This window comes from Squalius cephalus (assembly GCF_949319135.1).
Source record: "Squalius cephalus genome assembly, chromosome: 7".
NCBI lineage: Eukaryota > Metazoa > Chordata > Actinopteri > Cypriniformes > Leuciscidae > Squalius > Squalius cephalus.
The window spans coordinates 21,623,223-21,641,098 of record NC_137128.1 but is presented as its reverse complement, the minus strand read 5'-3'; the positions used below and the strand labels follow the sequence as shown (position 1 = coordinate 21,641,098).

The 17,876-nt window shown below is 39.1% G+C and overlaps 1 protein-coding gene across 1 annotated transcript in view; it reads left to right on the top strand.

The window, feature by feature from the left end:
• Positions 1-17,876, top strand: part of greb1l (GREB1 like retinoic acid receptor coactivator) — a 54,929-nt gene that overhangs the window by 11,549 nt on the left and 25,504 nt on the right. Inside the window, exons 2-4 of the mRNA XM_079875801.1 lie at positions 16,162-16,246; positions 17,250-17,409; positions 17,605-17,781. Of these exons, the coding sequence (XP_079731927.1) occupies positions 17,253-17,409; positions 17,605-17,781 (334 nt within the window). The 5' untranslated portion in view covers positions 16,162-16,246; positions 17,250-17,252. The remainder of the gene's footprint in view (positions 1-16,161; positions 16,247-17,249; positions 17,410-17,604; positions 17,782-17,876) is intronic.

Genomic DNA, 17,876 nt, shown 5'->3' with positions numbered 1-17,876 from the left:
CAATATATAAAGTTTCCAGCACAATAGTGTGAGCGCATACAGGCATGTCTGCTTCATAATAGGAGGACATTAAAGGGGTGGTATAATGCCCCTTTTTACAATATGTAAAATAAGTCTCTGTTGTCCCCAGAGTGTGTATGTGAAGTTTTAGCTCAAAATAGAATTTTTTTTACAGCATGTTAAAATTGTCCCTTTTTGAGGGTCAGTAAAAACGTGTCGTTTCGTGTGTGTCCCTTTAAATGCAAATGAGCTGCTGCTCCCGGCACAGAGGGGGAGCTTCGTGTGTGTGTGTGTGTGTGTGTGTGTGTTAGCAGCTCCGATTACTTCACACAGACATGCACTAAAATGTCAGAAACTGTTCTGCCTTCATGTTTAAACTGGAGTCGGACAATGATGGAGAGCCTCAAGAAGAAGTGACAACATGTAGAATGCAACAGGACGTTTCTGAATGGTTAGTTGATGAATTTATGTAGCTTATGTGGAGTTAACTATCTTCTATTAGCATATTCTGTCATGATAATCTATAAAATCGCTCGTGTGGGAACTGTTATAAGTTGCCCACAGAGTGACATGCGATTGCATTTCTGTTACGTACTGTATTGCATGTGAAAAGACGGATGCGACAGTTTGAGCAGACTCACAAATGTGCTCTACTTATGTACATTTTAAGGTTGGTGATGTCACTAACCCGGGAGGAATGTCGTGTAGTCCCTACCAGCCGTTTGTTGTAGTCCTTAAAAAACTATTTCTTTAAAAGCAAATATCTTCCTTTGCTTTGAACTTTGAGCGTTGTAACTTTGCAGATGTTGCTTATGCTCTAACAACAACATTACACACTAACTAAAGTACAGTGTAAACGCTCTGTTCATTTCACAGAGAGGTTCTCAAACGTTTTGTCTTCCGGAGCACCATTGTCCACAGCAGTATTCGAGGGCCCATGACATTTTTTTGTGGTTTACTAGATAATGATATAGCAGATAACATGTTTTAGAGCTTGGTATAACTAGCAAAATGTAAATTCATTATAAAAATGCCCATGGAGTAGGGCTTTTATTAATTTAGATTAACTTTTCCAGGTCTGGAAATCACGCTTTTAAACTTATAGGCTACCTCATGTGTCCAGGTTTTTCAAATCAAAAGGCAACGTTGGTTCTTCAGAGACAAAAAACTGTTGTTGAGGGGGTGAATTCAAATAAGTTCTTTCAGGACCACTACCCTCAAAGATGATGGACAATTAGCATACAGTTTGGATTGGCGGTATGGTTCTGTTCTGGGCAAGAACTTCCCGCCCATCCAATCCATGCAGCCTAACATGGATAAGAGCAGGGTAAACAGAACCAACATAAATGGATTCGAAGAGGAATATCAGAAAGGCCTAGTCCTGACTGTGGATGAGAGAAGGTATTATTCAATACCTCTCATGGCCTCTTATCGTAGTGAGGTTGTCCTCTGGTTTATTCCAGTATTTAATTCTTCGCTCTCTCTATACCTGTAACCTGATTTGCCCTTTATTTTGGCTTGTCTGCTCAAGTACATGCTGTTCACATGGAAAATGTTAAAAATTGCAATCAAGAGTAACTTGATTTTCTTGCCTTAACTGAGTACAGAGTGTGTTTTTCATGAGCTGTGCCTTTTCTGGAAACCTGCTGCTAAAGTGATTTGTTTGATGGCACTTTTTAAAAAATGATTTTGCAGGACACAAATGTCTTGAGTATTCATTATTCACTCAGATCATTAAAACCATGAAGCTCTTCAACTTGTTCTTATTTCTATGACTCGAAAGGTCAAATTTACTACAGCCATAAATAGAGCTGTATCCACCACCCTGATCTCTGCATTTTTATACCTGCCATTATCCAACACATGCACAAATACTTCACAACATGTCTTTTTTTACATTTGGCTGTACTGAATGAACCTGTCAAACTTGCCGTTTTCACTTGGAAATGCTTCAGAGATTCCTTCACTATGAGAAGGCGATGAACCTCATAAAAATCACGCTCTGTTTCTTTTCCACACTCTGTTTTAATTAAACCTAGAGCTCTAGCCAAATTTTTTAGCATTCCTCGACCTCTTCTGTGCTCTGAAGCCTCTCACACACTCGGCTAAGCTCAAGGTCACCAATACTAGCTCAGGGGAGATGGGGTGAGGGGTGGGGAGTGAAAGCTAACAGGGGCGGGCTGGCCAAAGTCACGGTGACCACGACCAATGTTGGACTCCACATTCTAGCTGAGACAGAGAGAGAAAAGACAGTTGACTCTGAATTCTCGCCTGATCTCAGAAAAACACTGCATGAATAAATGGACCCTGGCCAAAACAGAGATGTTTTGCTAATAAATCCAGTCCCATAGCTTTCCTTAGACTCCCACTAATAGTAAACACAGATTATCTTCCTCCATTGATTTTGAAGAAATTATATGATACTTTTGAATGTTGTGTGTCTGTGTTTTACATAGACTAGTCTTATTAATGGTGCTTTCTAAGGCTTTTATAATTATTATTTTGGCACATAACTCATCCTGCTCTGTTTAAGGACTGTTGTGCTTTTACTTGAGTAATCAGATTTACAATATTCACCTGGTAGAAGTTAAAACAGAAGAAAATAAATCCTACTGGCTCATATACCTGCCTAACAAGAGACCAGAATACTGTATAGACTAAAAGGGAAATTCTGTCATCATTTACTCACTCCCATTTCGGCCTAAACCTTTGTGACTTTGGTTAATCTACGGAACACAAATGAATCTTTTTGATGAAATCTGAGAGCTTTATGCCCCTCCATTGACAGCTACGCAACTGACACTTTGACGCTTCAAAAAGTTCATAAAGGGATCGTAAAACTAATCCATATGAATTGAGCGGTTTAGTCCAAAATTTTCTGAAGAGACTCAATCACTTTATATGATGAACAGATTTAATTTAGGATTTTATTCACATACATTTTTATCAATGCACACATCAGTTGTGGTAAATAGAAGCTCAGGCATGTTCGCTTGACGTGCGAGAACCAATGAGGTTCATTCTCGTGTCTAAATACTTCAGTGTTTTTGACTTGTGCTATTGTTAACTAGCTATATATATGATATACAGTATATATATATATATATATATATTTATCTATCTGAAATAGTGTTGGCTTCAGTCTTGTTATAATCAGATTCAGCGCGTTCTTCATCTTCAATCCGCAGCGGCGCAGAGCAGAGCGCACGTCAGAAAGTTGTGTGTGTGTGTGTGTTCATCTGAAGGCTTGTTCGACTTCATGCAGCTCTGCGCAGACCGATCGGCGGCTGACTTGAAGCAGTGCATGCCGGTTAGCAATTTTGTCCGACTTGATGCAGCGCCGACGCCATGTGACTGTGACGTGTACTAGAGATGCGCGGTTGGCGGTTACAGCCGCGGACTCCGCGGATAAACCGCGGATTGGGCGGATGAGGTGACGAAAAATAATATTTTAATTAAATTCGGACGGGTGGCGGGCGGTTGAACCAATCAAATGAACCAATCAAATGAAAAATATATGTATACATTCAGCGGATGGCGGGCTGGTGCGGTTTTGAAAAATGGTTAAAAACGTGGTGCGGATGGATGGCGGACGGATGATGAGTTTTGTGATGCGGTTGCGGATGAAATAATAGCCCATCCGCGCATCTCTAACGTGTACGGTGTGCCATCAAAGTACCGCGAGAGCGATTCGAGAGTAGCCGGAGAACTCAGCCAGCGCAGCTTCTCAAGAGCGGCTGCATGAGGGCTGATGACGACACAGCTGTTCTACGATTCACTGCATGACAACGATCACGTGTGTTTCGTGTTTATTCGAACACCTTTAGTTCCTCTAAAGCTCACAAATCAGTTTTTATAACAGTAAACACTCTTTTCATGTAGTTGCGATGTTATATTGTGTCATGTTTATCAAATTAAAACTGATTAAAAAACGTAGACTCCACTTCATTGATAGTAGATTATGTTGAACTTTATTCTTGTTCAAACAGACGCTGTATGAAGCAGTACGTAAAGTATTGAATGAAAATGTCTCTGAAACATCTGTGCATTATTAGGCAAATATTGCATTTATTTCACTTCAGCTGTGGTAAAGTATGCCAACACCACGTGAGCGGTCACCACGGGAACCAGAAAATGTCCGACTTCACGTCTCCGTTTGCAGCTCCTCCCCGCCTGCACGCGCTACTCTCGCCGATCGGTTACATCCAGCCGCAGCCGATGTCGAACACACCTTGAGTCTCATTGGTCTGTCAATGTCAAAGTAGGCGGGCTTTATGTTCACAAGAAGCTGCTGCGCGCGAATTTGAGCAGAGCGACTGAAGCTTCAGTTTACGGCCAAGTGCGAGATAAGATGTAAGTAGCTAAACTAAACATTTCATATTTGACAGCTTTTTTAGGTCATAAATGTGAAACGAATGACAAAAATAATCAGACAAACGAATATACTTTTGTCGAATCTCGCCATTTTGAACTGAAAATAGGCCTATGTAACGTTACGTGACTAATAATTAGTTTACTGTCATTGTGAGGGGACATTAACAGAGCATTAACAAATCCGTTTTCATGTTAGGCACAAGATTAATACTGAATGTGTACATGTTGAGAATTAATATACAATTTGTAGCCTTCAGTAAATTAAAAAAGTTCAGCTTTAGGAGGGGAAGAGACAGGGCAAGATGAGACTGAGAGAAAAAGAAAGAGTGATGGATAAGAAGTGAGAGCAGGTAAGTTATTGACACAATCTACTGCCCACTGACATTGTTTTAAAGCTATTTCTTATCCTTTTTTGGCCTTCAAACGTCTTGAAATGGACATATCAGAGAAATAAAATTTTTTAACCCCCTAATAACCTTAAATGTAGGACCTATTTGATTATAAAGCCCTGTATTAGGAATAAGATCAATAATGAATGTGTACATACTGTGAATGAATTTAATAAACTTAGTTAGGCTACCTAGCTTTCCTAGTAGCTTTCAGTAAATTAATGCGTCTGAGAAAATGATTCATAAATCAACCTATCAGTTGACCCTTTGTTTACTTTCTTCACTGACAGACAAAAATGAAAAGCCTATATCAGTCAAAGCTCAGCTTTAGGAGGGGAAGAGACAGAGCAAGAGAAAAACAAAGAGAATAGGAGTGTGATGCTGATGAGGAGAGAAAAATAATCAGCTGCCCCTGCACTTACATGGTTTTAAAGTTATTGTTATCCAATTTTTTTAGCCCTCAAAACATCTTAAAATGCACATATGTAGATCAGAGAAATCTAAATTTTCTCGGGGGTGCCCCTGAACCCCCCTCACTAGCCTACCTCACATTCGGGACCTCCGTGATGATAAAACACTGCCATCTGCATGTAAATGAAACTTAATAGTGAGCATTAGACCCTAAACTAAAGTGTTACTTTTTTTTTTTTTTATCATACCCTCATTGGGGGCTGAGCCACCGACACAGACTGATTCATGTTCCATACTGGTCACACACCTTTCAGTTCAGTTAGAACCAGATGCATATTTGTTGATATTTTGTGTTTTGAAAAAGTTTTTGATTCATTGTTTTGACTCCTAACCAATTTTCTACATTAATAAAATTGACTTTTTGTCTGGGCTAGTAAAATTAATTTCGGGCTACCAAAATCTGAAGAGTGCCTGCCCGAAGGGCTACCAGCGATTTTGAAATTTTGCGAGCCCTGTATTATATGTATATATATATATATATATGTATGTAAACTGCACGAGTAAATATATGTTCTATATATTTATACACATGTACATCTATATGTTATGAAGTGTATTACTGTATATAAAATTACATACATTGTGATATATATGTAAATATATTGTCACATATTTTTCAAAAAGCGACAATGTCTTGTACTATATTAACACAATATATTATTCTGTATATTTTCAATATACCATTAAATCATTATATTGACCATATATTGACCATGAAGGAAATATATTTTCTTTGCGTATAAGGGTAAACTGTCTATGGAGGGACACAAATTGCAAAAAGATCTTTATTTGTGTTCCGAAAATGAACGAAAGTCTTACGGGTTTTATCTCTCAGTATGAATACAGTAATTAGAAATCCAAAGTACTCTTGTTTTGGCTGGACCTCATCTGACCTCAGGAAACGTCCAGACTTGTGGCCTTGCTGCTCATGATAAGACAGAGGGCAAATATTTACCCGTGAGGAACATATGCTACTGTCTTGATGGTCGCTTCTCTTCAGATAAACTCTCTTTATGTTAGATTAGAAGACTTCTTTAGACCTTCTGCTGTAAGATAGTTGAAATGGTGTGCAGCACATGCAGTTGGGCAAGTGTTTGATTTCTTTAATTGCTTTCTCGCATGTCTAAAGTCTATGGCTCGGTCAATGGTCTTTGAAGGTGAAGTATGTAGTTTCTGCGCAACTAGTTGTACCAATAGACTGTAAAAATATGGACGTAGTGTCCGTGACGTCAACCGTAGGTTTCTGAAGAGCATTTTTAAAGCCCAAAGTGGGCGGAGCCTGCCATATTGGTAGTGCGTCATTCCCAGATAAACGAAAATGGGCAAAACGGCGGGATTAAAGGAATAGTTCACCTAAAAATTTGTTTTTTTTAAAGATTTGCTCACCCTGAAGCCATCCTAGGTGTATATGACATTCTTCTTTCAGACGAATACAATCGGAGTCATATTAAAAAATGTCCTGGCTCTTCCAAGCCTTATAATGGAAGTCAATCAAAGCCTATCCATACGTGATATAAGTGCTCGAAACAGCTCTGGGGGGTTAATAAAGGCCTTCTGAAGTGAAGCGATGCGTTCGTGTAAAAAAAAATCCATATTTAATGGATGAATTGCAACTCACTCGCAACTCACTCGGCTTTATCAGCATGACACTACTGTTACCGCACTACACACACACACAAACACAGAAAGACACACACAGACACACACAAAGCAGTCCTGATGTGGCAGAGGCTGCCTGGGGTCAGGAAGAGGAGCATGATGGATACAGTTGAGCGCTCCGCGAGGAAGTAGGGAGGGGGCAAGGACAGGGGTCTTTCCTGAGAACATTAAAGACATTCATTGTTCATTTGTCACTTACTCATTAAAGGTGGCTTTGTGACTCTGAGAAGGGGAAAGCGCAGTTTCTTTGCTCTGAGTTTCAAACTTTTATTTAAATTGATTACAGGATTGATCTTCTCAATCATAAAATCATAGTCTTTTTTGCTAGGATATTTATCTTACTCTAGTGGTCATTTGGGAATCCACCATACATTTAGTACTGTACATGTCAGTGCATATCCTAACTCTCAGTATTGACGTCATTATCAGTTGTGTTCTGCTGTGTTCACTCCATGTTATAAATATTGTGTCTACTCTGAGCTGTTCATTTCCTTGGAATTTACTTAGTTCTGTTGTTGATGAAAGCAAAATACTTAATTTCAGTCATATATTCATATTTAAAAGCAAATAATCCGCACCAGGTGACACTGAAAACAATAAAATGGAATCAAGCAGAAATGTACCTTTTAGGCTACTGTCATTTTGCTTGTCATCATAGCGTATAACTTGAGTTTCAAAGAGTCAAAGAATATTTAAATTACAAATTTGACAGATGCGAACAGTTTTTACTAAACTAGAGAGATTGTTTCAGTTAGGTGCATTCCTACAATATATCAGAACCATATTGTTATATTTAATGGTTTTATGTTTAATTAACCATTCATGCTCATTTCCCCTATTTTTACATTTCTTTTGCCAACATCTAATGCCAACATCTAATGGCTCATAATCCACTTTCAATATCATACATTATTATGTTGTGATGCCTAAATTCACTTGTAGCATTTAAAACTGATTTGATTTTTTTAGACAAAATAGTTCAGAATTTAAACATCAGCCATTTATCAGTATTGGCCATATCATGAAAATAGTTATTAGCTTATCAGTTTCGGCCAGAATTTTAATTTTGGTGCATCTCTGTTGGAAACTACATTTAATTGCTTTATACCAACTTGGCGAGAATTCAGAATTAACATGTGGTTTGGCTTTGAGGAAAGGTTGTAAAACTGTGATTGACCTTTTCTAGTTAATCTGATGTGCAAGATCAGACAAAGATTCAACCAAACAGCACTGGAAATTGGTTTACCCACTTTTCCATTTTAAAATTCATCCTAAAACAGTTGGAATTGCCTTGTATTGTCAAACAATATTTATGATAGTTCTCTAAACTTTGTCTCTCGGTTACATCTGGTTGAAGTGGTGTCTTGACCAGCACTGCCATTCCTCGCCTGAATAATGATGGATGAAGCGTCAAAGCAGGAGGAATTGTGTCAGGAAACACATCTGACCTCTCTTTGGCCCTTGTCACCTGATAAGGCTTGTCTGTTTTGATAATATGTGCTTCATGTGACACAAAGCCATTAAACAAGACCCCTTTTTTACACTGTAACAAAAATGTCTGACTATAAACGTCATTTAATCCAGAGAACAAGAGCAGGACAAACAAACCATTGGGAACCATGAGGTGAATGTGTGGTCTTACCAAATGTTTAAGCCAAAATGTCGTAAAGAGCACTTATATTGGAACATAAACACTTAAAATTGTCTATTTCTAAATGTCCACCAGTCATCAGCACAAAACGGCAAACGAATAACAAATCGTATAGCAAAAAAAAAAAAAAAAACTGCATTTAATCCGTTAGTTGAACTATTATTGTCCCTAGTGAATAACAGCTGTGGTCTGTGTTGTAAAATGCAGGGTTGGGTTCATCGGCAGGTCTCTGGTTTATTGGCCAGAGCAGCCTTGCTGTTCTTCACCCAGGCTGAGCTCTTTGTTTGTTGTCATGGTATCAGCACACTTGATTTTCCCATGGACACCATAGATTTTGGAATAAAGCTTGGGGCTCAATGTTTTATTGTTGAGAATCCACTCCTTATGTAAGAAAACTAGTCATGTCCATGCACATAACTCCCAATATTGGTGTGTTTTAGCATGTGGCACCAACACTTTGGCTTTGAGGTGTAAAAATGTAGTTGACCTTTTCCAGTTAACCAGATGTGCAGGATTGCTCAAAGATTCACACACCCATCTTTGAGAATTTATACTTGTGCAGATCATTTTGAATGCCTTCTAAATTAAGCCACCTCAGAAATCTGGGCTCCAATGCTTTTCCAATGCTTGGGGTTCTTCCAATGCTTCTCCAGTTCTGGTTGATAATTAGTTTAATGTTTTGGTCAATAACTGTTAAATGGCTGATGTTAAAATTCTTTGAAAACTAAAATCAATAGTCTTAAATGATATGATTTAATTTAAGCATAACAAAAATAAAGTACAGATGGATATTGGATATGGATTCATTCATTCACATGCATCATTTGCTAAAGATTGTATTTAACAGTGTTATTAAATTATTCATGTTTTTAAAGATTCACTATAAGTGAGCGTTATATGACGGCAAAGGTAACCTAAATATGAAAATAGAAAATATGAGCATGCACAATAAAATATTCAATGTTGATCCAAACCGATAAATTTAAAAATCTCTAATATGCCTATTAAATGATATAGTGCTGTAAATTCATATTCTTCCGAAGTTTTCTTGCCTGTATTCTTGAATTGTACTAATAGGATGTTTTCAGAAGGGCCTTTGTTAATTACTGACATAAAGCATTTGTCTAAATGCAGGATTTAGCTGAAGGTTAAATTAAAGCCCTCACTCTGGCTGAATGTACGGCAAGGTCAACACTCAAATCAGCGCCTCGGTCACACAAAGACAGTTTTTTGACTCTAATAAATGAGCCCGGCACTCCCACGATCCCACCCCGCTGTAGTCTACTGACCGTATCTCGGGGTTGCCCTCTTGCCCCTCTCATTTTCCAGTCACTTTTATAACTGGACAGTAAACTTCCAGTGGCTTAATGATGATGACTTCTTCATCTGCCCAAATACTCCTTTTGTTGATCCTCCCAGGCCTCCACCCCCTTAAACCCTGGCTAACCTTGGCCCACCACTACCCCCGTTCACTGCTGGACTAATCCTCTCCCCAAGCTGTTATCTCCACCCCCCTTGAGCCAATCCCTCGCTGACCAGTCAGGGTTTTCTCTCCTCTGCCGATTTCAGCTTTGGCTTTCAGCTTGTTGTGTTGCCTCCCCCCATGCCTCCCCTTCCCCCCTTTTAGTTTGTGTGGACAAGTGGAGGAGGTTATCATCTCCACAGCCCTGGTTATGTTGGCCTCGCTGGAAAAACCTCGATTTGCACTTCAGGACCCCAGCAGGAAGTCTGAGAAGGCTTTAATAGGCAAATGAGCACAGGGCTGAGGGAACAACAACCTGCCAGCGGTGTGACAAGTGGCGTGAGACCCCACGCCTCACGCCCGGGATAGACCTTATGTGGTAAGAAAGGCTGAACGTGCCAGGGCAGCATTGGCTTTCACGTGACAGCGACATTGTCAGGCTGTTGTAATTGGCCTGTGTTAAGGTGGATTTGTTTTTTCTGACACTGAGTAGATAGCTCCTGAAGACCACGATGAGCTGTGGCAGTTGCCACCTCAATCTCTCCCTCCTACCCAGCTGATGCTCATTTGTCACTACGTTAAAATCACGTTCCGCTCTCACCTCGTGTATGTGATGTTCAGTTGTTTTTATACAACCACGTGAGGATGAGGATTTCATCACACTTCTAAAAACCCACACTTGATAAGACAATCAAGCAGGTTTTTTTTCATTCCTTAGATACAGCACTCACAAAATTCTGCTCTGGTTTACCCCAATCTATGCTTTTGTTGGTCCAAATTTAGATTAATTTGCTCCTTTTGAATTAAATTTGTGGCATTGGATTTGGATTGTGAGAAAGAAGCCAGAGAACAAGAGTCATTAATTATGCTTTGGATTATCTGAGTATTTGTTGGTCCAGATTCAGATTAAGTTTCCTATATTTGGATTACATTTATCCAGTTGGATTTGGATTGAGCAGTTCTCTGAATAAAAGCCAGAAACAAAAGTCATACCACTAAAACTTGGAATTTTTGCTCTGGTTGGCCTCAAACCAATTTAGATTAAGTAGCCCCTCTTGGATTATGTTTTCCTATTTGACCTGGGTTGGGTGTTTCTCCAGAAAGAAGCCAAGAATAAGTTAGGTTTCTAAAGACTTGAATTCTGTACTCATTAGTTCTGCTGTGGTTCATCTCAAACTGGGCTTTTGTTGGTCCAGAGATTCACCAAGTTGTATTAGTCTCAATGGATCTAAACAATGATGCTGTCTGTCTGGAATGACTGAGGCAGTTTTGCTGTACCTCAAGATAATAGAGGGCTTCTCAAAAGGAAGTAGAAAACAAGACAAAGCAGAACTCCAGAAGATGTTGAAAGAGCTGCCACCACATGACTCATCTCTTCTCAGGTGGCAGTGGAAAAGATACTTCCCATTGTCAGTGCCCAGGGCTGGAGACTCAAAGCAGTGCTGAAGGATGGGCGAGAGGAGGGCCAGCTCACTCACTGACTCTTTTGTTCTTCCCACAAGCTCAATTGAGCAAAGGAAACCTCCGCTTTGCTCTCTTTCTCCTTTTCCAGTGACCTATTAAGGTCTGATTAAGGCCAGAAACTTGAATCATCTCTTCGGTTTCCTAGAAAATTGAACTTGTGCTGCATCTTCATATACTTTTTCTTTTTCTTTTTGCGATCTTGACAAAAAGTCTGGCAAAGAGCCTGTCACAAAAAAGAGAAAGTTTCAGAAATCGAATATCAAGCCTTTGTCGATCACAAATCCTTATACATTTGGGGACATTGTGTGGTCCAAATGGTATCTGAAGGAGAAACCTTGCAATTAAAATAAACAATGTTTAGACAAAGCCTCCAGATTAGCTGGAATGACAGCATTAATGACTCTGGGGGGCTAATAAAGCCCTCTGAGGGTGGGATGTCATTGTTTAAAGCTGACTCCCATACTGCTTTAGACCCTATCTACTAATTCTTATTAGGGTGAGAAGAAGTATACGGCTTAATTTAGACCAACTGTTGTGTCTTTGCTACAACAAGAATTCTGAAAACAGAATAAACTAATTTACTGTACAGTCTGATAAAAAATTATCTACAATTCAGTCTACAAAAACTGCAGAACAAAACCATTTTTTACCACATTGTGTACATTTCCTGCAAGGTTATTTAAATGTTTTTCAGTTTTTTTTGTACCAAGTGCTTGCCTCTAATGCATTGGTTTGTTGACATGGCTGTTTTGTTGTTTGCTTGACAAATTCTTTGTGTCTTTAACTTTGACAAATGCATTACACTGGTGTGGTTCTCAGCACACTCTTTGAACCATTGCGTCAAGTCACCTTTTTGTTCCATGGACAAGGCTGTTATTAATTATTAACAAATCCTACTACATGCTGCAGACAAAATAGGATCTCGGTTGTGTTGATTAAATCTACTGTGTATATTTACCCTTTAAAGTCATCTGATAGGGTCGGACTGATGAAACTTGATGTAACACTTTTATGTCAGAATAGGGCGAGATTATTGTTAAGATCCATGATGAGTAGTAATGAACCAGCTCACAAATGGAGCTGTACTGTTTTATTTAAATACCACCAATTACTGTTCCTGTTTTCAGAGGTCCTGAAAGAGGGTCATCTGAGTCACAATATTTTGCTATTATCTTGCGAGATAAGAAGAGAGATGGAGTCATTGTTAGAGAGAGCCTGAAGCACCAGGGGAACCCGATCCTCCTGTATTTGCGTTCAAATCTCCTCCACTTCCTCTGAGCCACTTCTCTGTGGCACGCGGTAGGAAATGATCAGTCCAGTAAAGTGCAAAACATCAATCTCCTATCAAGTTATTTTGCCCAGATGAGTCCTCTCCATTCGGCTATTTACAATGGGCCTGAATTCTCAGTTAATCGTCAACCTCCAGTGAGGGGAGGGCCGTGAGTTCAGGCAAGGCTGACGGACAAACTGTGGATTGACCCCACATTCTTTAGCAAGTGTCCCTAGTTTGCCATTGGTGTGCCCTATCAGTAAAATAACCCCAATAAAACAGGGAGTGGCAGAAGGGGAAGAAAACGATCCTTTGCTTTACGTCGTACCCCCATCTGCAACCATGGCACTTAGTAGTCTCCGGTGTCATGTTGAGAGAGGGGCATCTGCGCATCGTGCGTGGCGAGCACAGCACGCGTGTGGCGTGTGGAGGCGTCTCGCCTCTATTGTGACACGCTCGGCGGTATGGTCATCTCCACAACAGCATCTGTCACCTTAGGGGGTCAGCAAGGGCCAAGATGAATGAGTCCTGAGAGAATGCCCCTCTCGCCCCACAGAGCAAATGGCCAAGAAGAAGGAGGGGGCAAGGGGAACGGGGGGAGGGCCTGCTGATTGTGTATGTGAGAGTTGGAGGGTTTGTGTATCCAGAGCCACTGAGTGCAGGACAGAGAGGTTGGCTCCGCTGGAGTTCCTGGAATCCTTCTTTGCTGCCCCGATTCAGGACTATAATGACCAGGGAGCTGCTAGCTCGCAACAAGGACAAGGAATACTGTCACATCTCGCTCAGCCTTGACGCTGCTTTTGGATATCCAAAGGACTTTTGCTATGGAAATAGGCTGTGTTTTAGTGGTCTGCTTTAAGGTCTTCAGTGGGACTCGTTGAGGCACACTCCACACCCCGGCTGCTTATGAAAGGTACAGAAGCGTCATGTTAGATTATTTGACACTCGCCGTCTCCTGCTAACATGGTGTCAATGGCCATGGCTTTTAGCGCCCCATTTATTTAAAGATATTTGCATTTTTGCATTGGCTAATCTGTCCCATCCCCCCTGAAGTTTTGCCTTTTATACTGTCTGCCCTTTAGTGAATATCTCTTTAGGTAATGTAAAATAAACTAAGTGTGAATTGGACAGTCATGAGGGCTAAGTCCAACTTTAAGAAGTAGAGTGTTACTTTTATGTTTAGATGTACATAAAGACATGAATCGTTGAAATCATGCAATTGTGTGTTGCTTGAATGTCTTGTTTTTAATCTGTAAGTTTGTACTTTTTACATTTTCATCAGGATTTTTTTTTTTTTAAACAAAAAGTAGAATTTGTTAATTGAAAGTTCATTGAAAGCTAGCTCTCCTCTCCCATTGTCAGCAGTTTAATGTAATTATGCAGATAAGGGAGGAAACAAAAGAGGGAGTGGATTGAGAGAAAGGCCTTTTGAGGTACAGTGCAGTGTGGGACTGTAACCACATTTACTGCCATATGTGGCACATTTCATTTAAACCTATTATTTGACCTCCACCTACTTTAGAAATATATTAGAAATAAAACAACACTCTCCCATCATGTTCAGTTACTGATGCCAAAAGCTTTTACAATAATAATAAATGAAAGGTCTGCACTCTGAAAAAGTCATGTTTTTATTAATAATAGGACCTTTTAAATGAATATATTAAAATCTACTTCACAAAGTTAGGTCAAAAAACAAATGCATCAGTCTACATGTGGCACCCAAATAGTGGTCTGAAATCTACACTTGTTGCGTCTATTGGAGCACATTGTTTTAAAATTGTTAATCTGTGACAAAACAAACTTTACCAGCAAAGCAAATGAACTTTTGTAGCTTTGCATAATTATGTCTGCGGTTTGTTTTGTTTTGGCTACCTAAAATGTGTTTCCCTTCTTGGCTATTTCAAGATCCCCTTGTTTGTATTTATAGAGCTTTTGAATTCTTTATTTGGTATTGGACCATCTTGCAACACACTATTTGAGTCACATTAAGTCCTTGGTTGTCGGTAAACTCGTTTTGCTGAGAGAAAGAACGTAGCCTATACGTTCATTGCTTGTACACTTTAAGTGTCATATTTGTTTTTAGCAGAATTTAACTAAATTAATTCTCTTCAATTTCTTGTAATTTTCTTGGTTCTATTGTTAAATTTAAATGTGTCTTGACAGTTTTGTAACACATTGTAAGGATAATCAGATAATCAAAGCAAATTGAAAACATATATGGAAGCAGTAAGAGGTGACTTGAGCTGAAACAGCTCTTGGCCTAAAGGCAGGGCTCTCTACAGGCTTGTCCACATTAGCATTTAACACCCCTAAATGTCATTAGCAGTCAAACTGGACCCCGAGAGCCCTGAAGGTAGGACAGAACTATGCTCAGGCACTTTAATTTGCCTCTGTTTACCACAGTACCAAGATGAGTGATTAGCTGAAACTTGGCCCAACAGGCCTCCAGTGAGCTGTTTGTAAAACAGAGTGTGCAATTTGTTGTCCACATAAACCATGCATTATCCCACCAACAGTTTGCCAGTTTTCTTTGCTTTTATCAAAAAAACTGATCCAAGTCCATTGTGGATTCTTATAGAGGCAGGTTTTTCAAGTGGATCTGATGGTAACGTGCCTTTTAGGACTGCAATCTCAATTAGATGTGATATTCTTGGTAATCATTCACAAAGCACTTCTTTTTCAAAAAGTACAGACATAAAATATATTAATTGTAATGGTATTTATTTTGAGACAAATCCTGGTGTCACTTGGTAGAGGTATATTTACAAACAAATCAATTTTGTAACCTAAATTTTAAAAACTAATAATAGAAATCCCCCATATATAGTTTATTTTCTGATTTTCAAAAGTGTGCAGGTCATATATTCTTTGCAAATTCAGGAGACTCTTGACCAAAGTATTTACCTGATTGATTGATGGCTTTACTGCATTTCACTCTTGTTTTAACCAGGCCAAAAGAACAAAACATGTCCCATCAGTCTTTGTGTAAGCCTGGAAGTAAGAGACGTGGAGTTCCTTTCCCCTATGCGTTCCACAAACATTCCCTTGAGGTCATAGTGTCATATAACTCATCCCTCAGTGTTATCAGTTAACAGCTACATATGTTGAAGATCACTGCAATCTGTTCTACTTTACAAACAACTGTCTGATCTGAGATGATGCATGGATTAATACTCACTACAAATTATTCTTATTGATTTATACCATAATACATTTTTCAATCATTGCATTTAAATCAAAATAATATCTAATGCTGCAATATTTGCAATGTGCAGTTCAAGTATCAAATCTCTTGTGCATTTTGGCTTTGTTTTCCCAATATATAAACAACAAGTTATGTACCATATGTTCATTTATATGGTATTTATACTGTAAATGAAACTTGCCTTGCGTCTGACCATTTGCCATATGTCTGTAGGTGCAGGAGTACTGTGGTTCAACTTTGATATACCATGGAGAAGAGGTGATCCTGTCCTTCTACTGCTAAAGAAATATAATCAAAGGTACAGTGGTTTCCTTCACTATGATAACAGCAAATGAAACCTATGAATATTGCTAAAATGTTCCAAATGTGATGTTTTGTATGTTGTTGCAGTTCTATACAAGTAGTTAATTATCAAATATGAGGGCTGTCTTTCTTTGAGGGTTTTTATGTGAACTCTTTGGCCCTGCTGAGTCACTGATGGCGATAAACTCATTTGTCATAATTTGCTGTCTTGATTGTCGTCCAGATCACAAACAGAAACAGAGCTTTTGTTGTAAAGGAAATGCAATCAGAAGTGCAAATGAAAGCGTCAATGCAGAGCAGATGGTCTAACAGATGTCATGGTTATACCTGATGTGTAGCTCAAGGGTAAAAGTTCCTAGTTACATGCTAACAGCTGTATTACATGACAGATTGTCAGGGACTACTTTTAATAAATGGGTACAGTTATTAATTATTTTTATTAAAATATGTATTTCATGTCTCTCTGGTGTACCCAATTGTTATTGGTCAACTGTGCCGGTCTGCAGTGAAATATCTCTGGGATAATGTACAGTTAGCTTAATTAGTTCTAAATAAACCCTTTAAAGGCTATGTAAAACCCTTCAGATTAGCATTAAGGACTTGATGATCCCATCAGAGTTCATTTTGTGTTAATGACAATATTCCTTACTTTTCTTTAGTTGATTCATCATTTTATAGTTAAGTATGTCTGAACAAAAACAATTCAGAGTCTGCAGAAAAGTCCTAATGATGGTTGTTTTAGGAACGGTTTCAAGGGCTATTCTACGAAAGACTAAAATAGCCTTGTTCTGGGTGGAATTGAAATCTCCTCCACGCAGTCCATCAGAACATTACATTAATGTCTCCTTCCCTCTCATCTTCCTTATAAATGGAATCCCTTGAAGATATTAAAATGTTCTTCTTTTCGAGTTCAAAACAAAACTGAACCAATCGTGATGTGTGTATATGTGGTGTTTATATAAGACAGATTTAAACAAAATGAGTATGTTTCATTTCAGATCATGGGGAATTCATACGCAGGGCAGCTAAAATCTGCCCGCTTTGAAGAAGCTCTACACAACTCTATAGAGGCTTCATTAAGATCGAGCAGTGGTGATCCACAGCCTGTATTCACACAGCTGTATCTCGAGCCCGATCAGTATTCTGGCAACCTGGAAGGTAAGCAAGTACCATCAAATAGTTTGCCTTCGCATGAATTGATCATGATTTGGTATTAGAGCTTATTTGACCAATTTTTAGAAAATCCTCTCCTTAAAAAAATACTATTACATTCATTAAAAAGCTCATATGTATGTACGTGTGTGTGTGTATATGTAAAGCAATAGCACACCTGTTCCTGGCTCTGCCCTCCAGATATTAAGCCCAAAATGAACCTGAGTCTGAGGTCCGACCCACCCAGCCATGTGCTGGTGAACTGCCAGTCCTCCAATTCCGTTGATGATATGGATGAGGAGGAAGATTCAGACACCAGCAGTCCACCGTTGCCTTACCTGCAGGGTCCTACTCCTGATGGCTGCTGCACTGTTGATGGTAAAAACAGATGTCATAATTTACTCACCACCCTCATGTTGTTCCAAACCCATATGACCTTCTTCATCAACCTTATTTTTTAATGTAAGAGTAGG